Source organism: Falco peregrinus, chromosome 5 (genome assembly GCF_023634155.1).
Source record: "Falco peregrinus isolate bFalPer1 chromosome 5, bFalPer1.pri, whole genome shotgun sequence".
Lineage (NCBI taxonomy): Eukaryota > Metazoa > Chordata > Aves > Falconiformes > Falconidae > Falco > Falco peregrinus.
In genome coordinates this window covers 64,458,505-64,484,722 of record NC_073725.1, presented here as the reverse complement: position 1 = coordinate 64,484,722, position 26,218 = coordinate 64,458,505, and the positions used below count along the sequence as shown (strand labels likewise).

General features: G+C 57.6%; 2 protein-coding genes and 1 long non-coding RNA gene across 3 annotated transcripts in view; 2 read left to right on the top strand and 1 right to left on the bottom strand.

Moving 5' to 3' along the window:
- Window positions 1-3,730: 3,730 nt before the first annotated feature.
- LOC106113020 (uncharacterized) lies at window positions 3,731-12,550 on the bottom strand. The gene is made up of 2 exons (XR_008747215.1): window positions 12,469-12,550; window positions 3,731-12,090 (listed from the first exon to the last, which is right to left on the bottom strand). It is a non-coding gene; the product is annotated as an uncharacterized LOC106113020 (long non-coding RNA).
- Window positions 12,551-12,717: 167 nt separating this feature from the next.
- TMUB1 (transmembrane and ubiquitin like domain containing 1) lies at window positions 12,718-14,500 on the top strand. The gene is made up of 2 exons (XM_027777522.2): window positions 12,718-13,243; window positions 13,624-14,500. The coding sequence occupies exons 1-2, from the start codon at window positions 12,843-12,845 to the stop codon at window positions 13,976-13,978; spliced, it is 756 nt and encodes a 251-aa protein (XP_027633323.2). The 5' UTR covers window positions 12,718-12,842; the 3' UTR covers window positions 13,979-14,500.
- Window positions 14,501-14,732: 232 nt separating this feature from the next.
- FASTK (Fas activated serine/threonine kinase) overlaps window positions 14,733-26,218 on the top strand; it is a 14,401-nt gene continuing 2,915 nt past the window's right edge. The window contains exons 1-9 of the mRNA XM_055803970.1: window positions 14,733-14,910; window positions 15,541-16,153; window positions 18,070-18,540; window positions 19,122-19,270; window positions 19,517-19,733; window positions 19,930-20,089; window positions 20,751-20,842; window positions 21,228-21,864; window positions 22,226-22,340. Of these exons, the coding sequence (XP_055659945.1) occupies window positions 15,586-16,153; window positions 18,070-18,540; window positions 19,122-19,270; window positions 19,517-19,733; window positions 19,930-20,089; window positions 20,751-20,842; window positions 21,228-21,864; window positions 22,226-22,340 (2,409 nt within the window). The 5' untranslated portion in view covers window positions 14,733-14,910; window positions 15,541-15,585. The remainder of the gene's footprint in view (window positions 14,911-15,540; window positions 16,154-18,069; window positions 18,541-19,121; window positions 19,271-19,516; window positions 19,734-19,929; window positions 20,090-20,750; window positions 20,843-21,227; window positions 21,865-22,225; window positions 22,341-26,218) is intronic.

Below are 26,218 nucleotides of genomic sequence, written 5' to 3'. Positions count from 1 at the left end.
GGATGTGATGAGGTACAGGCACAGACGGTGGATCTTTCTTCCAGCCACGGCACCAGCGAGATCTGCACTGACACAACACCTCCAGCTCCGGTGGAGACGCGCTGAAGGATGGAGAGGCTGCACAGAAGGGAAAAGCTGCGCTGGGGAGCTGGAAAAGGATTTTCAGCTCATGACTAAAAAAATCTGTGCCTGCATAGCTTGTCAGAAAGGTTCAAGAAGTAGAAATTATGGCAGGCAAGCACATTCAGGGAAGAAAATATTGAGAACTGAGGGTTCCTTCTTTCGGAAGAATAACAAGAACTGCTGGCTGCTGTGGAAACAGCACAAACAGAAATAAGCAGCAAGACATATTTTTAGTAGTGTTTTAGGAAGGTTTGCTACCAGAACATCCTCAATGCATAAAAATCCAAACAGAGCTTTTCTGGGAGGCAAGATTTGCCTGAACAGCAATTAGGAATCTCATTTCAGTGCAGGAAAGGACAAGTGCATCCCAGGACAAGGGCAAGGGCACGGCCCCCATCACCCAGGACAAGTGGCTTCTATCCAGGACCTCCAACAGAAGAAAAGAAAGGGCCAGTGGTACGGCTGTAACACACCATTTTTGTGAAACCAAACTTTTCCCTGAGCAGCTTTGCCTGGGGCTGATCTAAACACCACATATAACAATGCACAGGAATTGTACAACATCAACAGCTCAGCCCGTGGCTGTCACTGGCCTCACCTCTGCTCATCTCCCACCTTCTCTACCCTGCCTTGGCCAAGATAAACAGATTTGCATACATACATTGATTTTAAAAATAAGCTAGTTTTTGTAAAGGAATGAAAAAGAAGGAGCTAGACAGTGGTGCTGGAAAGGGCTGCAAAAGGCTGTTTTCACTCGTCCACGTGTCCCAGGCCAGGCTCTGTAATCTGACCAGGTTGCTGAGAATGTTTAGCCTGCCCTTACAGACCGCCAGTGGCGGCGATCTGACAACTTTCACTCTATTCCAGTGCTCAGTTATTCTTAGAAAATTATCAAACTTTGAGCTCCCTTTCTGGAGCTTCAGCAATGATTCCTTTTTCTTGCTAAATTATTCCCTGCCTCTTTTCATCATCTTTTCCTGTATTTCAATACAGGCAAAGTCATTGCAATTGTCTCCTTTCTCAGCCAGAACAAGCCTGAGCTTTCGAGCTTTTCTCACTAACAGAGCTGAGGGCCTCAGACGCTGTGGCTGATCTCATGTGGGCTCTCTTGGCCCTCCAGACCCCCCTGTCACACAGGGTCCCACCCTCCCAGTGACAGACCCATGGCAGGTTTGTGGCTGGGCCCCCCAAGCCTTGCCAGCAGCTCGGATTCAGCCTGCGCCGAGCTCCAGCACAGCCCCGCCAGACCCTTGGCTATAAGCACATATACATTGCCTCTGTCCTGGGCTCTTCTGAGGTATCAGCATCCCAAGTGCTTGCAGCCCCCTCTGCAGCATCACCATCCCAGCCAGTGCGAGGGCAGGTGCCCTCGCACCCACACAGGCTTATCTCCCTCAGTGAGCACCCCGGGGCTGGTGGCTGTGCTCAGCACCCTCCTGGCAGGCAGCACCCAGCCCTTCCCCGCACCCTCTGCACAGCCCCGTCACCAGCACCCACGGGCGGCTGCTGGGATGCGATGAGAGACGGCGTTGGGATTTATCTGCGGCAAGTGATGGGTCACCCTCCATTCCTCCCTCCACAATCACAGACTCATCAGAGAATCATCCCTGTTGGAAAAGACCTTTAAGACCATCAAGGCCAAGTGTTAACCCAGTCCCCACTGGCCGCCTCTGCTTCCAGCAGACATGCAAGGCTCCTCACAGCCGCCCCGGCCTCTCACTCCGCACAGCCCCCCAAGCCCATGTCCCACCAGCAGCGCCGCCGTGGAGCGAGTGGGAAGACCTGTGCCGCCGCGGGCAGCTCCAGAGCCACTGCCTCATTGCGCCCATGCTGTGGTGCGGTGGGAGCAGCTGCGGCACTGGCTCCCATGGTGCTGCCAGCACTGGAAAATCAGAGCCCAAAGTTACTGAGAAGGCAGACGAGATCACAGAGAGAGGGGCCCACATTAATTGCAGGCAAACAGATGGAGTTGGTACTTACCATAGACAAGGAAGAAAAAAAATCAGGAGAGAACTGAAATGTACTGAGAGGCCACATCACATGACTGCAGCACGGGGGAAGTGGGGGAGGAAAGCGAGAGCTCACCGGGGAGATGAGCCCGGTGCTTTCTGGAAGAAAAATGCACCCAAGGATGGTTGGATGGACACTTTCTGCAGACAGGGGCCACAGGGAAATGGAAGCTGTTTTTCAGGGTAAATTTCATGCTCAGAACCCCAACTTTCTCAGCTCAGGGGTGCTCTCCATCTGCAGCACTTCCATCTGATGCTGCCATTCACAAGTGCCTCAAACTGGTGCTGCTGCCAAGAGAAGCAATGCCCCCTCCTCCTCCTCCTCCTCCTCCTCCTCCTCCTGCCACTCCCACCCCCAGACCAGATGCTCCAGCACCTTGGTGGCCACAGACCCAACCGGCTGGAACCACCTGGCAGATGGAGAGGGTCAGCATCGGCTTGGCCAGCGCTGGACACAGCTCACGCGTGGCTGCTCACTGAGCAGGAGGGAGCCTGCCCCCACCCCATGGGGCCAGAGCCACAGGCCCTACATGGGCACCAGGTGGCAGGGGGGCCCACCTGCCCACCCAGCGAGCATGGGTCTGGGGGGAACAGGAGCAGGGGGCTTGCTGCTCTCTTTGGAACCCTGCTGGCAGCGGGGAGGCTGCCAGATCTGGTATGCTGGGAGGTGGCCCTGGCAGCCTGGGGGGTGAAGAAGAAGACAGCCATCTGCTCAGCAGGCAGAGCAGAGCCCTTTTCCAGCCCCGAGCCTGCTGCAGTAACAGCCCCAGGAGGCAGGAGGGGATGGGCAAGGGGACTGAGCGAGGGGACAGAGCGGTGCAGGTGTGTCCTGACAGGGCTGCAGAGGAGCCGCTGGCAACAGACCCCCAGGGTCTGTCTGGGGTGCGGGGCTGGGAAGCAGTGTCCCACAGCAGAGCTGAGGCGAGGGCTAAGGCCCAGGGCTGAGCTGGAATGGGTGTCCTGGCCCCACAGCAGAGAGTCTGTGTTGCCGGTGGGCTTGTCAGGGTGCACTTGGGACCCTCAGGTGCTTAATCACACTTGCTGTTAAAAACTGGAGCTTCATTTCTGTGGAGATGGCTCTGTCCCGGAGAGCCGGCTTGTGCAGGGCACAGCTGGGAGATGCTGCTCATCTTTCCAGGAGCCAAAGGGGGAGCAGGGAACCTCATCCCCTCCCCATGGCCACAGCCCCGGCTCAGCTTAGGCTGCCCTGTCCCCCTCACACACCCTGTGAGATTAGCAGCTCCTTTTCCCAAACCCATCAGGACTTTCCTCTGCTGTGGTTCCTGCTACAAAGCAGGCAGTTAGTGGCAGTGGCTTGGTGGGAAGGGAGGTGTTTCATCAAGAGATATCACCTTCAAGTCACAATAACTGTCCTTTTTGGGCTGGGGATGAGGCCAAGAGCTTTTTTCCCCAGAATAGCTGCAGCTCTTTAATCTTACTTTGGAGCTCGGTGGTAACCGCACACACTAATCCCATCCATATCTGTGCAAAGTGCGGCTGTCAGGCAGCAAGCAAACTGCAAATCCAAAATACATAGTTCAGCTGATGAAGCTGTTTCACACCGAGACCCGCATAGAGCCTTACAGTCACTGTGCTAATGATTTGCACGTGGTTTATTTAAGCACAGGAGATGGTCACTGGCCCAGCCAAGGGCAGACGTATCTGCAGAGTGCTGAGGACAAGCCCTAACCTGGTGAGAACGGAGGCTAGAGGGGTGCAGGGCAAAGGAGCCCCCCGAGCCTGGTGAGCCCCAGCAAAGACATGAGGACAGCAGATGAGGAGAGAGGGAGCTGGCACAGCCCAGCAGCAGAGCGGGGGATGCAGGTAGAAACACTGAGACATCCTTTGGAAAGGTGAAATTGTGAGTAATAAAGGAAATGGAGAGGACCATAAACCCTGGCAGATTAAATGTGTAAACACAGCAAGGCAGTGAGACTGCTCTGAGAAACAACGAACAAAGAGATTATACCCAACCATAAATCTTTTCTTCAGATGCATCAGGAGCACCCTGCTTCTGCCTTCCAGAATTCTGCAGGGCCAACAGGTGCCCAGACGCAAAAGGTAAACTGACAGGGCAGGGCCACTGCAGAGGAGCTAAACCCATTTTTTGCATCAATATTCCCTAGGAAGCACTGGGAGGGGGTTGTCCTGCAGGCACTCCTCTTTGCAGAGTGCAGCAGAGGACCTGTTTGGAGAGGCAGTGGCTGCAGAAGACACTGGAGGAGCAGAGATGATGGCACAGTGCTGACCCATGCTGCAGGGAGCCCAGGATGCATGACCTAAGACACAGAGATATTTACTGGTGGCTGTCTCAATACCTGGTGGGTACCTGGGTGGTGGAGGGTCCCAGGAGCGATGCCATCCATCAGGGGAGCTCTCGGGAAATCCAGGCCCGTAGGTTCAGCAGCTGCAAACAAGTAGGAGCTGCGGTGAGTAAAGCTACAGCAAGGTGCACTGATATGATCTGCTTAGGGACGATGATGTGAGCTTGCAGCCCAGAAAGCTCCCCGTGCCCTGGGCTGCATCCCCAGCAGCGTGGCCGGCGGGGCGAGGGAGGGGGCTCTGCCCCTCTGCCCCGCTCTGCTGAGACCCCCCTGCAGCGCCGCCTCCAGCTCCGGGGCCCCCAGCATAAGGAGGGCACGGACCTGTTGGAGCGGGGCCAGAGGAGGCCACGGAGATGGCCAGAGGGCTGGAGCCCCTCTGCTGCGCAGCCGGGCTGGGAGCGCTGGGGCTGTTCAGCCCGGAGAAGGGAAGGCTCCTGGAGACCCTGGAGCACCTTCCAGCACCCAAAGGGGCCGGCGAGGAAGCTGGGGAGGGGCTTTTCCCAAGGGCCTGCAGCGCCAGGACAAGGGGGAACGGCTTTGCGCTGAGAGAGGGCAGATGGAGATCAGAGCTGAGGGAGAAATCCTTCCCTGTGAGGGCGGCGAGGCGCCGGCACGGGCTGCCCAGAGCAGCTGTGGGTGCCCCAGCCCTGGCAGTGCCCAAGGCCAGGCTGGACGGGGCTGGGAGCCACCGGGGCTGGGGGAAGGGGGCCCTGCGTGTGGCAGGGGTGGGACTGGGCGGTCTTCAAGGTCCAAGCCGAACCCACACCAACCAGGGATTCGGGGATTCTATGATGGGGGGTGGCAGTTGTGCAGAGAAGTCCTGACCTTGAAGAGAGCCCTGAAAAGAGAAGAGAGATTACACACAGATAAGATGGTCGAAAGGTGAAGTCTGCTTTGATTCCCAAAGGGCTTTAAGGAAATCAGACAGCCATGGGACAGGCAGGACAGCCACAGGGTAAGCATCCAGTTCCCTAGAAGACTGGGTAAGGCAAGAGCAGACGTCAGCTCTTGCCATGGAGGTCCCCAGAGCAGCCCCCGGCGGGTCTGGTCTCAGCATGCTCCCCAGCCCCAGGGAGGGGCAGAGCTGCAGGAAGGGGTCCCGGCTCCCTTGGGTGCCAGCTGCCTCAGGTGTGGCAGGTCATTGCACCCTCTGTGGTGCCGTCCACCCTGCTGAACCCTGAGACCACCTTGCTCCCACAGCAGGCCTGCTCCAGAGAGAAAAGGGGCAGTTTTCAGTCTCTGGGCCGACCTTCCCCAAAACGTGTGGCACCCAGAGCAGCACCGGGTGCCGGGACTGGCTGCTTGCCCACCTGGGTGATGCCCTGCAGCCTGCGAGCAGCTCTCCTGTCCTGTCCCGGGAGCAGAGGCAGTGCAGCAGGCAGAAAGAAGCAGAAAGCAGAGAGGGAGGCCCCCGCTCACAGTGGTGCTGGCACACGACACTGCACCCACCATGAGGCCAGGAGCCAGCACCCACAGGTGCCTGGCCCACGCAGCTGCCATGTCTCACCCCGGCACTGTGCCAGAGATGCTGCTGGGCTCGGCACTGTTGCCCTTGCCGCACTCCAAGCCTGGCCGGAGACAAAAGCAATGCAGCAGTGAGTGGTCTGGGCCCTTTCCCACTTCCATCGTGTGTACTCAGACAAACGGCACAAACAAAACACAGTGGGGGCCAGCCGGCGAAGGCGACCTTCCACAGAGCGGAAGGGGCCAGTCCCCCAGGGGGCACGGGGAGCCCAGGCAGGGCAGGGGGTGACCCCACCTCTGCATCTCACTGGAGCAGCAGCGCTCTAGAACTGGGCATTGCTTTACATGAACAATATTTCAGAAGAATATTGAAAAATCAAAGAGATTCTGAAAAGACCCACGCAGAATGATTTGCAGGCTAGAGCGAGTGCCTTACAGCAGAAGATTTAAAGAGCACAATCTGTTCAGCTTATCCAAAAGAAGATTGAGGGGTGACTTGATTACACTGTAGAAGTACTTTCATAGGGAAATATTAAATGGCTCTTTAATCGAGCCAGGAAAGATATAAAAAGACTCAATCTCTGGAAGCTGAAGCCAGACAAATCCACATTGAAAATTAGACACAAAATTTTATCAGCAAGGGTGATTAACCACTGGATAAAATGCATTAAATTTGAACAGTCATAACCACTCAAATGATTTTGCTCAGACATGGCTTATTTTCAACATCCTGCAAGTTATAAATCCTGTTTCTGCCTCCTACACAGTGTATGTATTTTTTAAATCTGCTGCTTCTTGTGCATCCTTGCATTCAGCACCCTTAAGGCCCTGGGATCTTCTCTTCTGTTTTTGCAGCAGCTTCTCCCCCACTCTTGGAGCCTTGCTCTGCCTTACCTCCAGCGGGCCTCCAAAGCTGAATCACGGCTGCTGAAATCCTCCCTTTTACTCTCTCTGGCGTGTGCATCAAGTGTAAGTGATTTCTTCCCACCTTCCATGCCCCAGAGACTCTTCCAAACATCATGTACCAGGGCTCAACTCACTCTGCCTCGCTCTTCCTCTCCGTATGTCCACTCTTCCCACAGCCCCTGCTCGACACTCCTTGCCTCTTCCTGGGCGACCCCAACACACAACCTGCTCTGTCAAGTCTTGCCAGCTCTCCATCTGTCAAAAAAACTTTGTTCCAAAACCCACGCCACTGAATCTCCAAGGGCTTGACTTTTTAAAGTATTAAACAGAACCACCAAGATTATGAGATGTTTTTCAATCAGTGTTTGTTATTCTTTTTCTCTTCAGACCACATTTAAGCTTTGTGTGGTGCTGCACATCTGGACCCGGGCCCGGATTCTAGAAATTGCTTGGGTAGGGGTGCACCCTCGCCCAGCCACGGCAGGAGAAGAAACATGGGTGGTATTTTAAGGTTATTACACAAGTGGAAAAGATTCCCCACCAGTTTTCTGCTGCTGGTATCCCACAGCCAAGGAGCCAGAACATCTCAGTTCCTTGTCCTATAGGACTTACAGGCATCCTATAGCGCTTTGTTGGGTTAGTACAGCCCCGGGTTGCCTTCTCCACCCTCAGCAGAGCCAGCCTGGGAGGTGGGAGCTGTGGGACAGCTCTGTCAGCCCCGTACTGGCAGGGAGGTGAGATGGGCTCCTCAGGAACCCTCTGCTCTTGCTGGGAGCTCGTCAAAGCAGCCATGCTCTGGTTTGGGGAATCTGCATCTCCCCAAGACAGTTTGTCAGAAATGCCTCTGCGATCTCCAGCATCCAGGGCTTTTCTGTCCCAGAGGCAAACTTGTGGTCACCACCCTCTGCTAACTACAGCTTATTGAAACACCTTACTAGCAGCTAATAAATTTTTACTCTTCTGTGTGTTTTCTCTTTGTCTTCTTCAGCAGGTGCTCTGCTGCTCCCAAAGCTTTGTCTGTAGTGATTTATTCAGCTCAGATTAACATGGGTCCCACCTCTTTCTCCCTGGTGCAAATGCATGTCCCATCCCTGTCCTCCCTTATGTCTAACTGCTCTCTGCCCCTTTTCTGTCACTGGAGCAGTCACCCCAGTTGCCAGCTGTGGTCCAGTGACCATGTGACCATGGTCTAGTCCAGTGACCATGGACGGATTGGCTTTGTGGCCACTGGAGGTCCAAGGCCACTCAATGACTGCAGTGACCAGGCAGGTCGCAGCACTGCTTTGTCCGAGCGTGGAGGCCAGCACAAGCAACACCTCTGAAAAAAAATCAGGGAACAGAAAATCAGGGAGCATTTTTTCTAATTTGGGTGGTGATACCCAGACCAGCTCCCTCTCTGACCATCCCCGTACCTGGCTTCCTCCCACCCTCCGAGCCAGTCCCTGCCCAGCACTGACACACCCCCCGCAGCCACCCACCCCCAGCCTCACCCCTTGTTTCTCCACACCAGGCACAGACCCAGGCTTTGCCCAGCACTTTCTGCATCAGCCTTAGTGACCCAGTGAAGGGGCAGCTCTTTCTTCCCAGCAGCTTCTTGCCTCTGCCCCCGGCACCAGGCTCACAGCTCAGTGCTGTGGGAGGGAGCAGCGCACCCACCACCCCACAGCACCTCGGGGGGGGGGGGGGGGGGGGGGGGGGCCTTGCATGTACCTCCCTGCCCACCGGTCAGCTTGAGCACCACAGGCAGGTGGAGCAGGGCGACCTGCTCCCCAGCAGCCTCTGCACCCACGGGCACTGCCCGCCTCTGCTTCGAGAAGCCCCAGCTCAGCCATTGGCTGCCCATCTCCCTCAGTCCCTCGGCACACAGCATTGGGGTCCTTTCCCCACAAAGGGACGATGCTGTGCCACCAGGCTGTGGTACCCAGGGGTGGCTTCTCAGGACCTTCTTGCAGACCCCTCACTCCTAATGGGGAGGGGGCGTTTCACAGCCTGGTTCTCTGCAGTCCTTTGTAAATGCAGAGCTCATCCTTGCCTGGAGACGCTGCAGCTCAGCATCCTCAACTCCTCATGCTCCCACCCTCGAGCTCTTTTTTCTGGCCCAACTGCATTCCCCACGACAAGTCTTTGACTGGGGCTGACACCTCGCGCTGTTGGTGGGAGCTTCTGAAAGCAGTTTCATCTGCAGAGGCATTCATCTCCCCCATGTCTCTACTCCCACATGCGCTGAGCTTCCCTGAAGGCACTGAAAATGTCAAGCTAAAGAGACTCCTTGCTCCCACCGTGATGGCAGCGCCATGGGTGAGGGGGCATCTGCCCGGTGCCCCTGCCACCTCGCTGCTCCGGGGAGGGGAAAGCCAGCACCAGCAGAGACCTGGAGCTGGAAAAGATGCAAACAACAGTCAGGGATGCTCTGGTGTAAAATGACTGAATCTGCAACTTTCTGCTCTGCGGCGTAGATGCTGAGGGAAGTCACGTCAGGGGACTGCGTCTCTCCTCTGCTGGAGAGTCGTCCTCCCCGTGGGCTTCCAGGAATGACGGGTAAGCAAGAACGCCAGCAGCAGCCTATTTTTAAATTCTGCTGTGCATGCAAGAGCTCTGCTTTGGCAGCCCCACTTTTCAGCTCTCTCAGTGCTATTTGCAGGTCATTAGAGACTTTGCTCCCTGTGATCGCAGGACAAGTTCTGCTATGGAGTTCTGCAAGACAGCTGCACACAAAAAATATATTTTATGTTTGCAGTGCCTCCTGCTAATGCTAATATTACACTTACGCTGCCTGGAGCCTTAAGCTCTCCTATCACACATCTCATCAATCTACATTGCTGCAGTCTAACGATAAGCTGAAACCAGTAATGAAGAATGCAGATCAGGACTGAAGGAGGCAGCCGAGAGAATCACCACCTCGGGCTCCATGCCCCAATGCCAGGACTCCCGGTCAGTGCTCTGAACTGGGATTTCAACCTGAGCTGGAGCCAGGAGGCCTGGGCCACCCCTGACCCATCAGCCAGCCAGTCCCTCCCACCCGGAGGCAGTTTGGACACAGGAGCCCGGCAGGGAAAATGATTAATTCCTCAGAGCTACCCAGCCCCTTGGAATTACCTCAGCAGAAAGGATGCTGCAGTTTATGACCACTTCACATTTCTCCTGATTTTACTGTAGGAAATGTCTCATACCATCAAAACGACAGATCCTTGGAGGTGATGCCCTGGGGAAAGGGGATATTGTCACCCAAAGATCTCCCTTTCAGCTTCATTCCTTTACAGGGTTTTGTACGTTTTCCCCTCCCACAAGTCTCCCCCTCCACTATCTCGTTTTGATGGTACAAGCCTTTTCTCCTCAAAATACAGAAATTTTGATCAAACTATTTTTGACCATGTTCACAATTATCTGAATGCTTTTCAGGAACACAGAAAAGCTGAGTCTCCAGCATTAAGCTTTAATACCAGATACTAATCAACCAAGAGAGAATTCAGCATAAATTATTTGAAATGTCGTTGAACATCAAAACCAAGTTGGAGGCAAAAACTATTCCACATCAAATATCCAGCTCTCTTTCAAACTCTCCTTCTTCATGAAGTCTGCAGGTAGGTTTAAACGCATCTGGGGAACTACAGTCCCCCAAAGGATCACTGGAACTCAGCCAGTTTTAATCTGCAGCTTCTCCCATTGCCCCATGTCATCTCTGTGCTTTGTAATCTGCTTACTGCCTGCCAGAGACCACGTCTTCACCAGAGCACAGCACTTCCAGAGGTGGGATCTGCCTGTAGTTTGCTGTCCTTTGACAATTGTCGACCTTGTTTTAGAATCACAGAATAATTTAGAATCATAGAATTGTTTAGGTTGAAAAAGACCCTTAAGATCACTGAGTCCAACGGTTAACCCAGCACTGCCAAGCCCACCACTAAACCACATCCCTAAGCGCCACATCTACAAGTCTTTTAAATCCCTCCAGGGATGGTGACTCCACCACCTCGCTGGGCAGCCTGTTCCAGTGCTTGACAACCTTTGCAGTGAAGACATTTTTCCTAATATCCAATTTAAACCTCCCCTGGTGCAACTTCAGGCTATTTCCCTTTGTCCTATCACTTGTTAGTTTGGAGACCAACCGCACCTCGCTACACCCTACTTTCAGACAGTTGTAGAGTGAGAAGATCTCCCCTAAGCCTCCTTTTCTCCAGGCTAAACACCCCCAGTGCCCTCAGACACTCCTCATAAGACTTGCTTTCTAGACCCTTCACCACTTTTCTATATATAAAGCAAAGAACAGGATATCGATTAAATTATAAAAATACTTCTACTGTTAAGAGGAACTGATGACTTCATGCTCCTTCAGTTGCATGAGAAATTTCATCTGAAAGGTTTCACAGAATCATCACAGAACAGTCTGGGTGGGAAGGGACCTTCAAAGGTCATCTAGTCCAAGCCCCCTGACATGGGCAGGGACATCTTCAAATAGATCAGGTTGCTCAGAGCCCTGTCCAACCTGGCCTTGAATGTTTCCAGGGATGGGTCATTGACCACCTCTCTGGGTAACCTGTGCCAGTGTTTTGCCACCCTCAGTGTAAAAGATTTCTTCCTTAAATCTAGTCTGAATCTGCCCTCCTTTATTTTAAAACCATTGCCACTTGTCCTGTTGCAACAGGCCCTGCTAAAAAGTCTCTCTCCATCTTTTTTTTAAGCCCCCTTTAAGTACTGAAAGGCTGCAGTGAGGTCTCCTGGAGCCTCCTCCATGCCAACTCTCTCAGCCTGTCCTCACAGAAGATGTGTTCCAGCCTTCTGACCATTTCTGTGGCCTCCTCTGGACTCGCCAACAGATTTCCAAGGACACCCCATAAACCAGGAAAGGAGCGGTTGGAGAACAGCCCTGCAGAAAGGAATCTGGGGGTGCTAGGTGGCAGCAGCTCAACAGCAGTCAGCCAAGAGGGCAAACCACATCCAGCGGTGCCTCAAATGCAGCAGAACCAGCCGCTCAAGAGAGGGGATTATCCCACTGTATTCAGTGCTGGTGCAGCCTCACCTCAAGTGCAGTTCTGGCCCCAACCATTTAAGAAGGATGAGAAGGTCCTTGAATGTGTCCAGAGAAGGCCAGCAAAGCATGCCCTCTGAGGAGCAGCTGAGGACTTTAAGCTTGTCGAGTTTGGAGAAAAGGAGGCTGGGGGGCAACCCCATTGCTCTCTGCAGCTTAACTGAGGAAAGGACATGGAGGGGGAGGTGCCGATCACTTCTCGCTGCAATCCAGGGACAGGATGCCTGGGAATAGCTCCAAGCTGCACCAGACCAGACATTAGGAAGCAATTCTGTACCAAGAGGGCAGTTAAACACCAAAACAAGCTCCCTAGAGAAATGGTCATTGCCTCAAGCCTGTCAGTGTTTTAAGAGGCACTTATGCCCTTAATAACATACTTTAAGCGTTGGTCAGCTCTGAAGTGATCCAGCAGTTGGACTAGATGATCCTTGTACATCCCTTCCAACTGAAGTAGTCTATTTTACCCTATCCTGTCAGCATCCCAACAGCAATCCTTCCCTCCTAAGCCTCGCCAAGCGCCACCGCATTAACGCCAACACCCCAACGCCTCCCTGTGAACCCAGGCCCAGCTGCCGCCATCCTCGCAACCCCTTCCTCCAGCCACCCCGCAGCACCGCACCTCCTCAAACTGGGCCCTGCAAAGCGGAGTATTTCTCAAACCGGTAATGGCGGAGGAGGGGAAGGGCCCTGGCCGAGGTAGCCGCACGGCGCATGCGCAGCTTGGCGCAGGGCACGCTGGGAAGTGTAGTCCCGCCCTCTGCCTTGGCACACGCTGCGGCAGAGGGCGGGACTACACTTCCCAGGGTGCATCGCGGCGGGTGCCTTTGCGCAGGCACCGAGTAGAACTACATCTCCCGGAGTGCCTTGCAGTTAGGCGGAAGCGGTTGCGATGGCGGCAGGTGAGGGGCCCGGGCCGCTTGCGGCTCCGGTTGCCGGCGGCTCGGCGGGCTGACCGCCCCGCTCTATGTCCGCAGGTCGGTAGGCGGTGCCGCCATGGCGCTGATCGAGGGCGTTGGCGATGAGGTGACTGTGCTCTTCGCGTTGTTGCTGGTGGTCGTGGTGTTGGGGCTGGCCTGGGCCTCCACCCGCGCCCCCGAGCCTGCTGCGCCGCCCCGAGCCGCCGCGCCGCTCTCCGAGGAGGGCCCGAGCGCTGCCCCGACCCCCGTGGAGCACAAGGCCCCGGCGGCGGCGGCGGCCTCAGCGGCTGCCGATGGGGCGGGTGGGCTGGCGGCGGGGCTGCGGCCCCGGGCCGGCCCCACACCCGCGCAGGGCCCCCTCAGTGAGGGGGACGGCGGCCCCACCGAGCCCACCATGGTGCTGCGGCTGAAGTTCCTCAACGACACGGAGCGCCTGGCCCGGGTGCGCCCCGGCGATACCGTCGGGGCCTTGAAGAGGTGAGGGGCAGGGCACACCGGTTCTCCTGCGGCACCGCTCGGGGATGTCCCGACTGGGGGCGTCCCCGAGCCCCGCTGGCCATGCCTTCCTTCCCTGGAGCAGCTGGGAGCTGCCACCCTTGTCCTTGTGTGGGTGGTGTGTGCCCTTGGTGCCTGGGCCTGTCCCTGGTGGGGCCATCAGGTGACCTGTCCTGGCAGGTGCCTTGGCTTCTGGTAGTGCCCCCAGGGCGGCTGATGGCAAAGCGCAGGCACAGGGGTGCAGGCATTGCGCAGGCAGGGTGGGTGGATGGGTTGGTTTGCCGCCTGCCCCTGGGGGGATGGATGGAGGGGTGTGTGTCCTGGGGGGAGTGTGACAACTCCCTCCTTGTCCCCTGCCCCAGGGCCTATTTTCCTGGGCAGGAGCAGCAAGTGCGGCTAATCTACCAGGGGCAGCTGCTCCGCGATGACACCCAGAGCCTGGCCGCCCTGCACCTCGCACACAACAGCGTCCTGCACTGCCACATCTCCCAGCACAGCCCGGCCCCCGCGCCCACCGGCTCCCACGCCTCTGCCGACCCCGTACACGCCGCCCTCAACGTGGGCAGCCTCATGCTGCCACTCTTCGTGCTGATGCTGGCCGTGCTCTGGTACTTTCAGCTGCAGTACCGCCATGTCTTCACTGCCACCGCAACCACCTTCCTAGCTGGCCTCACCCTCCTCTTCAGCTTCATGGCCTTCACCATGTACCGCAGATAGCACGGCCCCATGCCCAGAAAGGAGCCGCCACACCTGGAGAATGCGTGGTCCCGGGTGGAGACTGCCTGCTGCACCTGAGCCTGGGGGGTCCACAGACTGTGTCCCCCGGGGGCTGCAGGACCTGGCAGGGCCGGTGCCCCGGTAGGAGGCAGACAGCCTGCCCGCACGCTGTGGCTTGAGGGCTGGGCAGTGCTGCAGCTGGAGCCAGGGTTGTCGCAGGAGCGAGTGCTACCTCTGGGGATGGGGGGGGGGGGGGGGGGGCGGGGTCCGAGTGCCCCCCAGCCCTGTGCAGAGAATCTGCCTGGCTCCCCCACCCCACCTGCCACTCCCGGGCCTATGCACGGGAGAGCCCTCCTGCCCGGGCTTCTGCCACTCCGCTGGGACTGCTTGCCCACGGCAGGACAGTCTGGCCGCCCGGCACCTCCCGGAGCCTGCTCCCCGGGAATTCCGGGGCTCCTGGCGGGGGGCAACATGAGCTCCCCGCCGCTCTGTTACGATTAAAGAGAAAGGACTGTGAACGGTCGCGGCCTCCCGGTTCTGCTGCTGCGCCGCCGGGGGGAAGGGCGGAAGGGGGGGCACCGTGGCGGCGGGAGGGGCGGGGGCGGGCCCTTGAGGGGGGCGGGGTTCTCTGGCGGGGCGGGGCCTGCGCCTCAGGCTGCGCGTACCGCAGGGCTGTAGCTTGCGCGCGTGCGCCGGCAGAGCCGCCCCGCCCCTTCGCGAGGCGCTTGCTCATTGGAGGGAGGTTAGCGTTTATTTACATATGCCTCTACGCACGCGGACCGGCCCGCCCCCGGAAGTGTGGGCCGTGCGGAGGGCGGGGCCGCGGCCTCCTTCGGCCCTACGGGGGCTGTCGGGAAGATGGCGGACTCGATGTCCGGGCGGTGCTGAGCGGCCGGGGCGGCGGCGGGTCCCAGCGCGGCCGCGAGCGCCATGTAGGGCTGGGCCGGGGGCCGGGCGGGACAGGGCCGGGCCGGGTCGCTGGCCGGGCGCCGCGGGGCCCGCCTACGCTGGGCGGGTGGGGACAGCGCCCGTGGTGGGCCGGGTGTCGTGGTGCCGGTGCCGCCCAGCTCGGCCCGGGGGGTCCTGGTACCAGAGGAGGGGAAGATCGGGGCAACCCTGGGATCCCGGTACCGAGGGAGGAGAGCTCAGTCCGGCCCGGGGGTGCCGGCACTGGGATAATGGAAGATCGGGGTGTCCCAGGGGTCCCGGTGCCCGTCGGGGCTCTGTATGTGCCGGGGCGCCGGGAAGGTGGGAGATGTGCGAGCCGGGGGCACCGGGAGAGGGGAGGGGCTTGTGTGGGCCGGGGACAGCGGGGTCCCGGAACACCGGGGCTCGAGTGGGCTGCGGGCCCGTGGCCTGGGCGGCTGTGCAGGGCGGGGGTCCCGGTGCCAAGGGGGTTTTTGTGGGTGGGGGGACCTCAGAACGGCGCGGGCAGGCACCCCTGCACTGGGGCAGATCCCTGCAGGAGGGGTCCCAGTGTGGGCTCCATGTGTCCCTTGCTGGTTCCAGGCCTCCCAGAGACACGAGCTCACCGCCCCTCTCATCCCCCGTCTCATCCCCAGGGTCTCCCAGTTCTCGGAAGCCTCTCAAGCTGCCCTGCCCTCGCCATGCTGCGCCTGCTGCCATGGCTCCGTGCTCTGACCCGGGAGAGCGTGCGGCCTGGCGTCCTGCAGGGCCTGGCTGCTGGTGACAGGAGCAGGGCCGGGATGTATCCCACCTGCTACTGTGCAGGCAAAGCTAAGCAGCGGGCTGTGCTGCTCCCCCTGGACCCCTACGGCCATGGGCTGCTGCACACCTTTCCCCCAGATGCCTACAGGACTCGAGGCCATGGTAAGCGGAAGAGCTGGAACTTCATTCATGAGAAGATGAGTTATGACACCTTCTTCACAATGAAGCGTCTGATAGAGCGCTCACGCAGCGTAGGGGAAGTGCTGCGGTGGGTCACGCAGAACCCCAGCAAGGTGTCCGCCAGCCACTACCCCATCGCCCTGCACAAGCTGGGCCAGCTCTTGCAGCAGCAGCAGGGCCAGGCCACGCTGAACGGGGAGAGTCGCGGGCCCGGCCAGATGTTAGAACAGCCGGAGTTTCAGACTCTCTGTCAGGCCATCATCAGTGGCTGCTCCAAGTTCGATAACTTCAGCATTGTCAACTGCCTGTACGCCGCTGCTGCACTGGGTGAGTGTCCCGGGCTGCTAGCGTCTGCCTGTGTGGGGTTGTCCACAGAAAATGGGGAAAGCAGGCAGAGCAACTGGACGCAGGCTGGTGCTTGGGTTTGTGAGGTAACAGGAGAGCTTGCTGCTCTGGCTGCTATGAAGGAGGAAGGGTGTGCCAGAACAGGGGCTAGTGTCTGGGTTTGTGTGTGGGTTTACGTGTGAAGGTGGCTTTGTGGCAGGCAGAGCTGTGCCCTTTGAAGGGGGAGGCTCTGCCCTCTGCGGGAAGGGAATCTGCAGGGTGGACTCTGGGGGGCTCAGCTGGCTGGACCACCCTGCATGTCAGCCCAAAGAGCAGTCGAAGCAGTGGCCAACAGTGCCTGGCAAGTTGCGGGATAAACCACTCCTTGAGTTTTGTTCCAGTCCCTGAAAATCAGCAAACAGCTGCGCATCAGTGTGAGAAGCAAGATCTTGGGTAAACCCTTTGCAAGCCACGAGCCCTGTGTTGGGCATTTGATATTCAGGAGAAAAGGTTCAAGCCTGGCTGGGTTCCTGCACAGCAGTAGCCTCTGGGCATTACGGAGCCTGGGCTGGTGGGCAGGCGTGTCCTGGGAACAGGACTGCGCCAGGGCAGCTGCGGGCCCCACAGATTCTCTGCATATGCCCTGGCCTGTGAGGAAGGGGATCATGTCTGGCAGTTGCCTGCAGCAGCAGGGGGCTGCCCTCCCCACCCCAGTGGTTCCTGCCAGCCCCATGCTCCACTGTCCCACATGCACATCTTCTGCCATTCTGTTTGCTTTTTTTTTCCACCGCAGCTGCGTGCTGGGCTGAGGCCTTGGCCCAGCCACATATGGAGACGCCCAGTCCCGGCTGTGGGTTGATGCAGTAACTAGATCCTGCTGAAAGTGGGGAGGGAAGAAGTTTCTGCTCTTCCCCCCTCTGCCTCACAGCGCCTTGTGTTTGTTGACACTGAACTCTGGGCTGCCAGGCGCCTCTCCCCTCAGCTGGGCTCCCCCTGGCCTGCTCTGGTTTTGACCCACACTTTGTTCTCCATCTGTCACCCTTCCCTGCTCACCATGCTTACCCACTTGTTAATGAAAACGCCAGTCTGCCTTTCTGAGGCCTTTTTTAAGGAACAAAGCAACTGCTCAGACCAATTCTTCACTTTTTCCACCTTCTGACTGATGTTTGATTAATGAGAAAACACAGCAACTTACCCCATGCTGCCTTAGTTGCTTTAAAGCGCTTTTGAAAATTAAAATCCTGTCAGCTGGCTTAGGAGACCAGTGGGCTACCAGGGCCTCATACAGTGCATAATGCTTCATGCATCTCCTGAAAATATCTCTCCTGACACATGAGGGATGGCCTTTGCCTTTTTTCGTAGCCGCGCTGTGTGCCTGGCCTCCTGTCTTTCTGTGGCTGAATAATATGTAGAGTTGGAAGAAAGTATTTTCCCCAGGAGCCGAGTTTGAAAGACTAAAGCTAAAGTAGAAAATGGGAGACAATTAGAAATGTGAAAGGATTAATTCCTGTCATACACGGACAGGTTTTTTTTTTGTAATATGTGGCTGTCTTATTTGTCTTCCAACAGAAACTTTTTTTTAAAGTACTTTCTGAGGTGTATTATTTATCTTTAAGCAGTTTGAGACTTAAGAAATAAACCTTTCATTTGTGGATGAACTAAGGGACATCCATTTTGGTGAAATGGGTGGGAATAATCCAACGCCTCTACATGACTTTTTCTGCAGTGCAAACATGGTGGTGTTCTGGTCAGGCTTTGCCAGACCGGTCCTCTTCCCCTTTCTCATCTTTGGTTTGTCACTGGCATGGCAAATCTGCCCTTCTCCAGCCATAGTCTCGTGCCTGAGCTTTCGAGGATGGTTGTGCCTAGTGAAGATGAGAGGTGGGGTCCGGCTGTCCCTAATCCCTTCCCTGTCACAGGCCTGCCTGGGGAATCACCGCTGGTGCGAGTGCTGGAGGACGAATCCCGGAGCCGCCTGGGCCGCTTCAACCAGAAGGATGTCTCCATGGTTTTCAGTAGCGTGATGCGGCTGCACCCGTCCAGCCCCCACCCCCTGGTCGAGTCCTGCCTCAGCAGTTTGGAGCGGCACCTGGAGAAGGAGCGGCACCCCCAGACCCTCTTCCTGCTCCTCTCCTACTACCGGCTGCGAGCGCAGGCGCTGCAGGGACACCCAGCCTCCGACCAGCAGCTGATCAACAACCGCAAGATCCTGCGCCTTGTCAGGCACACGCTGGGGCAAGTGAGTGCCATGCGGGAGCATGAGCTGGCCCTCTTGGACGAGATGCTGGCTCTGTGCGCCCAGGAGGCGAACAACAAGGCCCTGGAGGCCATCTTCAGCTCTCAGCTCTTCTACGAGAACCGCCAAGAGCGATTCATCCGCAGTATGGCAGGTGAGGGCAGGGTCTGCCCAGGCAGGGTCCCAGCCTTGCCCACTGTGCGAGCTTCCTCCCCGGTGTGGGGTGTGCTGGGCTCTGTCTGTGCATGTGGCAGCCTTGGAGCCTCCTTTCTTGGCCCCAGAGGATATCTGGGTCTGTGACAGCACCAGCTGGGGCCTGGCTGAGCACCAGTGAGGCCAGAGCAGGAGATGCCCTGCACTATGGCCACTCTGTCACTGACATCATCCCAGCCCAGCCCTTCCTGGGGCTGTGAGCCTGCCTCACCTCAAGACTGGGAGCAGGTTGGTTTCGGTGGGGTTTCTAACAGAAGGCCCCCCATTCCATGCATGTTCCAACTGTGCCTTCTGGGTGCATGTGACTGGAATCTGCCCGAGCCTCTTCACAAGCCCCATAATTTGATGGTTTTTGGAAGCCACCTGGATTTCAGGAGAGGTGGCTCTGCTGCCCAGGTCTCATTACCTCCCACCTGCCTGCACTGCCTTTCCTGCCCAGGCTGTAGTGGCTTTTGGAGAGCTGCATTTTGGACAGAGCCAGGCCCCTCTGACAGATACCCTGCTGTGGTTTGCTCTGTGCAGAGTGGCTCCCCAGGAAGGCAGAGAACCTTACCCCCTACACCATGGCCCTCATTGCCAAGTATGTGGCCCGGCACCGGCTGCGTGAGCCACGGCTGCTTGATACCATCGCTAACTTTCTCCTGAAGCGTGGGGAGCAGCTTGACAGCAAGGTGAGTGTTGGCCCTGGTCTGTGGGGGACGCCTGGGGCTGGCTCTGGGGATGCCCTGGTGCTGGGGGGAACCAGGGCCCTTCTGTGCCATTGGGCTGGGGCTTCTTGCTGGGGACCAACTGGGACCTGGCCTGACCCATATGGGTTGTGAGAACCTGTTTCTACCTGGCTCTGGGCAGGCCTGGGCCTGACCTGACCTTCATCCCACTGCCTGGCCCGGCCCCACTCCCTCTCCTCCTGCCTGCAGGTCATCCAGAAGCTGGTGTTTCCCTTCAGTCGCATGAATTACCGCCCATCCAACCACAGTGAGCTCTTCCCCAAGCTGGAGGCCATCCTGGAGCAGAAAGCCGGCAGCTCGCCCCTGGCAACAGTCAACATCCTCATGTCCATGTTTCAGCTTAGCCATTTCCCCCAGACTGTCCTGCACCAAGTCTTCTCCCCAGCATTCATCACCAATGTTATGAGTATGTTGGGTCTTTTCCAGGGTAAACCCAGCCATTAAAGCTTGGGGCTGGGGTGGGGATGGACTTGGAAAGCGTTGGGCAGAACAGACTCCCCTTGGGAGCGCAGGACCACCTTGCTGGCAGGCAGCCCCGCCAGGAGTGTGGCTGGGCAAGGAGGGGCTGCCGGGGTGTCTAGCCAGCCATCCTCTCCCCACAGGCAGCCCCTACGCGCTGATCGTGCGCCGCTACCTCTCGCTGCTGGATGCGGCAGTGGAGCTGGAGTTCCATGATTACAGTGGCCCACGTCTCGACCCACGCTACCGTGTCCTCATGTTTGAGCATGCTCTGACAGCTGACGAAGCCAACAGAAAGTACAGGTCAGTGGTGGCGGCAGGCAGTGTGCTGGGGAGGGGAGAGCATGGCTGGGAGTGCAGTCTGCTGGGCACCCCGCTGCCTATCCCTCGCAGGTGGGCAGAGTGGTATCACTTGGGACATGTGGTCTGTGACCTTGTACTGGTAGGATCCCAGCTGGGGTAAAGGCCCGTACATGAGCTCTGAAGCCTGTAGTGGAGCAGTGTAGAATCATTTAGAATTCTTTAGAATCACAGAATTGTTGAGGTTGGAAAAGACCCTTAAGATCACAAGAGTCTAACCATTAACCTAACACTGCCAACTCCACTGCTAAACCACGTCCCTAAGTGCCATGTCTACAGGTCTTTTAAATTTCTCCAGGGACGGTGACTCCACCACTTCCCTGGGCAGCGTGTTCCAGTGCTTGGCAACCCTTTCAGTGAGGAAGAATACGTTGTTGGTGCAGCAATATTGGGAGGAGCTTTTCTTCTGAATGAGTTGAAGCATGTCCCCTCCTTGCCCCAGAACAGCAGAGCCTGAAGCTCAAGGCTGTTATTATTTCTCACTCCCAGGCACCTTCCCATCTCTACAGATGTGCTCAGAGGGAGAACGTGGGTCGGCAGGGCTTGGTGGGGCAGGCTGGGGGCCCTCTCTAGTGTATCCTCCGACTCTTCTTTTTCCCCTCAGTTACAAGGGGCTGGTGGCAGAGGCCCTGCGGCAGCTGGTGGGAGAGGAGTGCTATCGGCAGGACGAGGTGCTGCCCCCAGGATACTGCACAGGTTGCCTGGCTGGGCGCGCGCTTTGGGGCAGGGCTGTGGCTCTGGGGAGGGGGCTGGCAGTTGGGATCTGGGGGGCTGTGGGTGCAGCAGAAGCCCTGCAGCTGCTTGGGGGAGGCCTGAGGCTGGGGGAATATTCAGGGCAGAACTAGATTTAGCTGCTTTGTCCCTGCCTTACCCTGGTGCTTTGGGACAAAGCTTCCTGAGCCACCCCTGCCGCAGGAGGGCTCAGCTGGGCCAGTGCGGCGGGGAGCTCCCTCTGCGCTCCTGTTTGCTGGGTTGGCTGGCACAACAGCCCACCGTGGGGCACATGGGGTCCCTGAGCCTGTGTTTTATCAGTAAAGGGGTCTCAAGGCCCAGTGCTGATCCCTGTTCTCTCTCTCCACAGACTTCCTGCTGTGGATTAACCGCTCGGGCACTGTGCTGCCTCTCTCCCGTGTTCCTGCAGCTTCCAAGGCTCCCTCTGCCCATGCTACAACTTCCCCTGCCGCCATCTCCTTGCGCACAAGCGTCCTGGCCCTGACCTCGGACTTGCAGGACTTTGCCCCATTTGCTCCAGAGACGCCAAGCAGCCCCCCGGGCTCCCGGGAGAGCAACTTGGCTGGGCGGTTCCTCCCCACGCTTTGCCCTGCCCCGGGGGGGCCCTGCTACCAGCCCCCCTCGGACTATTACTGCGGCCTGAGCAAAGAGTCTTCCCTGGAGAGCCAGGGCAGCTCCACGTTAAGCAGCCCTTCCGAGTGCCTCTCTGCGCAGCCAGCTGGCACCCCTGACTGCTCCCCCAGGGGCACCTCCTCAGCCACCCTCTTCCAGTTCCCCATCAGCAAGATTCTGGAGGAGGAGGAGGAGGCTACCGCAGGCTGCCCTGGGCATGATCACAACTGCTTCCAGGGGGAGCAGGACCAGGAGGAACCGGAGGAAAGCAGCCCACCCCCTGTCGAGGATGCCTGCCCTCCACCCTCTCCGTGCCGGCCCAGCCCCAAGCGAGGGCCAGGCGATGGGCCGCAAGGAGCCGAAGAGATTCAGAGGTAACTGAGGTAGCCGGTCTGTGTCCCCGCTCCCTTCCAGCATCACAGCTGCCCTGGGCCCGTGCTGGCACCGGCTGCAGCCCCTGCTGTCCCCAGCATTCAGCCCCAGCCCCCTTCTGCCCTGTGCTGCCAGGTGCCCGGTGGCCACGCAGGCTGTGCTGCAGAGACCCCTGTCCCCACCACCCCCCGGCCCCGGGGTGCAGCATGTCCCAGCTGGGCGTGCTGCCAGGCATAGGGGGTGCTGCCCTTCACCCACTGCAGTGCTGGGGACCAGGTGCGGGCCACACTGCTGCCTGTCCTGCCTGCAGGGTCTGTGGCGTGGGGTAACGCTGCTCTTCTCCTCTGGCTCTGTCCTCTGCAGGGTGGTGCTGTCGGTCAATGACAAATGGCATTACTGCCAGAACTCCGACATACTTGTGGGCTCGCGAGCCATGAGGGACAGGCACTTGCGACTGCTGGGCTACTGTCTGGTGCAGGTAAGCAGGGGACTGCCCCCTTCCCCTCCTCCCGCCAGGCAGAAACAGCCCGTGGCTGTGCGACGAGATGGGTGACAGGCTGCGGGCGGCAGAGCTGGCATCCCCACTGTAAACAATCCAACAGGAGCCATCCTTCCATGCTTGCTGCTCATGAGAGGAAGCAGCGACTCATCCTTATGACTCCTTTTTGCCCTCCCCCGCCACACCCCAAGACTTTTTTCATTGCAGCTGGCAGGTGATGCCAGCCCTGGTGCCCCAGTGGAAAGTACAGACAAGGGGCCAGCCCCTTCCTGTCTGCTGGCCCAGCAGGAATCCCATCCTGCGGGTCTGCCGCCTGGAGCTTGGACCCAACCTGCTTGCTGGGCAGGGAGGGGAGAAGGGGAAGTTGGCTCAGCCTGGGCCCAGCAGGCATGTCAGCAGCAGCAGTGTCTGCTGCAGGGCCTCGGGTGGAAACCAAGTGGGGGATGTGGCTCGGCCTGATAACCTGCGCTGTGGTCCTGGCTGTCAGTTCTGCAAGCATGGATGTGCAAGTGGAGGCGAGGCAAGGAGGGAAACCTCCCTTCGGTGCCTGTCTCAGAGCTCTGGTCCATTTGGTGCAGCCTCTGTGAATAGAGAAGCCCTCGAGGCTTCGCCACACCTTCGCAATTGTCTTCAGATTTCTTTGAAAACTTCAGATGTTGTTTTAAGGTGTGCAGCTTCTATAAGCCTATTTGTGGGGTGATTTTTAGCTTGAGGACAGATCTTTCTGAGGAAAACAACTCAGAAGCGCAGGCCTCTTATTCCTGTTTACTTTACTTCAGAGATCACCTGAGTTGCAGTCATAGCTCTACCAAGCAGTCCCATAACCATTTCTTAAAGCTTCTTACCTCCCCTGCTGCGACGGCACAGCGTGCCAACACAAAGCTCCTCCTAATTTCATAATTTGCAACATACATAGTTCAGAAGCCCTTTGTTTATGCATAGCTTTGGCAGTCCTGTGACTCAGGTTGGGGTATTTCCTTGGAGATCCCAAAGTGCAGAGCAGTGGAGCGGGACCAGCTCTCCTGTGCACTGCGCCCTGGGTCTCTCTTGTGCTGGCATTCAGGACGGGCTGCCCAGGGCCAGCCATGTCCCCAGGCAGCAGTGGGGACCAGCAGCTTTGTTGTGCAGAGGAGGGCTCCCCAGTGTCCACTGCTGGGCTCAAGGCTGATGCCGCAGGCTCTCGCTGCATGCCTGGGCTCCGGGATGCCCTTGGTTGAGGAAAGGCGCTCGGCACAGCTGCCCCTGCTCCCATCTTTGTGCCACTGCGTCCGAGAGCCAAAAGCTGCCCTTTCCTGCTTGCCCTCTGCCCAGCACACCTGCCACCCACAGCAGCCAGGGACTGTGCTCACCCTGCAGTTGGCCCAGCTGTGGGGTCCATGCCCCATCTCAGGCTGTCTCTGGTAACCGCTACTGCTGGGGTCTGCGCCCCTAGTGCAGGTCAGGGCTGCTGATCACCAGCCCCTTGCTCTGAGGAGCAAGGCAGAATGGGCATGGGTGCAGGCAAGGAAGAGCATGCTCTGGCTCCTCGTGTGCACAGGGAGGTGCTCCGTCCGGCAGCATGCTGTGAGGTGTCGGGACCCGCCTGATGAAAGCTGCAGGAGCTCTTCCCCTTTGCTCAGCGTGCCTTATCAGTGTGCAGCTGCTGGCATGGTTAGCTCCCTTTGGGTATGTAACAACAGGCACTCTGGTCCCATCCCCTCTACTCCTCCAGCAGCACACGGTGGCAGATCGTGAGAAGATGAGTCAGAAATGGACTGTGGATAGTCCAAGGACTCCTGCAACAGAGCATGTGTCTGAACAGCCATGTTGAGTCACCCTGACGGACCTCTTCTCTCAGCATTGTATTCCTCTTTGGTCCTGTATTTCTTCCACACCTGCAGCAACCAGTGCCAACAAGCTTCAGGCAGTACTACTTGCAACAGGCTCTGTTTGTTTTAAACCTGCTGTCTGGTTAGCCAGCATGGTGATGCTGGGTCTGGTACCACAAAGGAGTGAAGAGCAGCCCTGTGGTTACCTTCTTCTGTGCTTGTGGTTCCAGAGGTCGCTTCCCTTTAGCCACCCCTTTAAGACAAAGAACCCCAGGCAGTTCAACTTCTTCCTGAGTTGAAGCTTCTTCATAGCTTGGTGGTTACTCTTCTTGTTTGAGGTTTATTTCCTCTATTTCTTCTTCTGACACCTTTACAGAATCACGGAGTAGTTGAGGTAGTAGCAGGGGCTTCTGGAGATCATCCAGCCCAACTCTGGCTCACCTACAGCAGGTTGCTCAGTACTATGTCCTGTCGAGTTCTGAATGGCTCAGTGACAGTTTGCTTTCTGGGTAACCTGTTCCAGACTCAAGGCCCATGCTGCTTTACCCTTACAGTACAAGAGGATTTTCTTGTGTTTGGGGGAGCATGTTTGTGTGTAGCTTTTTCTTAAGTTTAAATGGGATTTCCAGTATTTTGGGTTTGTGCCCTTGCCTCACTCTCTGTCACTGGGCACCACTAGGAGTCTGGATCTGTCGTCTTTGGGTATTTGTACATATAGATAAGATGCTTCGATCCTTTTCTTCTCCAGCTCTGTCAGCCTCTTCTCATGTATCATGTGCTTTAGTCCCGTAATCATCTTTGTGGCTCTGCACCAGACATGTTCCGCTATACCCATGTCTTGTTCTGGGGAGCCCAGCTTTGGACACTCCAGATGTGTCTCACCAGTGCTGAGCAGCAGAGAAGGATCCGTTCCCTCAGCCTGCTCACCATGCTCTTCCTAACACAGCCTGGGATGCTGTCGCGCCTTTGCTGCAAGGGAGCACTGCTGGCCAGCATTCAGTTTGTCCATTGGGACCCTTAGTCCCTTTTCTGCAAAGCCACTTTCCAGCCAGTTGGCCCCAGCCTGTCCTGGTTCGTGGGGTTATTCCCTGCTAGGGTCAGGGCTTGGCCCTTCCCTGCCTGGGGGCCATTTCTCCAGCCCTTTTGGGTCCTTCTGAATGGCAGCACCACCGCTCCTCCCCGTCTGGTACTGTGCGGCCTTGCCAGGGGTGCACTTGGTCCGGGTCACTGATGAGGATACTAATCAGCATTGGCCCCCATACTGACTGCTGGGGTATGTGGCTTGTGACTTGGTCCAGCTGGACGTTGTGCCTGTCTGCAGCTCTTTGACCCTGGCAGTTCAGCCCTCCTTGTATTTAATTTAAGGCCTTCTCTTGCTGACTGTTGCATTGCCGCGTGTGTGCTCAATGGGTGCTCGACTGCCTGTCATGTCTGGCATGCTGCTAAGCTGTCTGGCTGTGTCTGTGTGACCGTGCCAGGGCCGGCTCCTCCTCGGGGTGCCGCTGATCTGTAGCAGCAGCAGCTGCGGGTTTGGCAGTGCCTCTGAGCAGGGCTGCTGTGGCACAGTGCGCAGGGGCTGCCCGCCGTGACTGCAAAGGGCATTGACGGATCTTGCACCCGGACCCTTCCTTGCCTCTGTCCTCTGGTCCAACCTGTGTGCTGCTTCCACCCCTCTGGCAGGCGGTGGGAGTGCTGTGACAGGGTCACCTACTGTGGGCCCTCTGCTCTGCCCACAGGTGCTCTGGCTCTTGGCCCTTTCCAAGGTAGGTGTTCTTTTACCTGGTGGTCCTGACCTTTTATTGACAGCCAGCTCTTTTCCCTTGAAAGTTTCTAGGTGAGGACACGCTCCTTCCTTCCCAGGATCCTGCCCTGAAAAGCGGCTGGATCTGATGTTCCCACAGACCCTGTCCTGGCTCTGGCATTACTTGCTTCCAGTCTGTTTGCATGTGAAGGAGTTTTCTGTGTTCTTGATCCTTCCATAGTGTCTGAAGGGCAAGCCTGCTGGGGAGGCAGACCCTGCAGAGCTGGGCAGTGAGGAAACGAGCATGA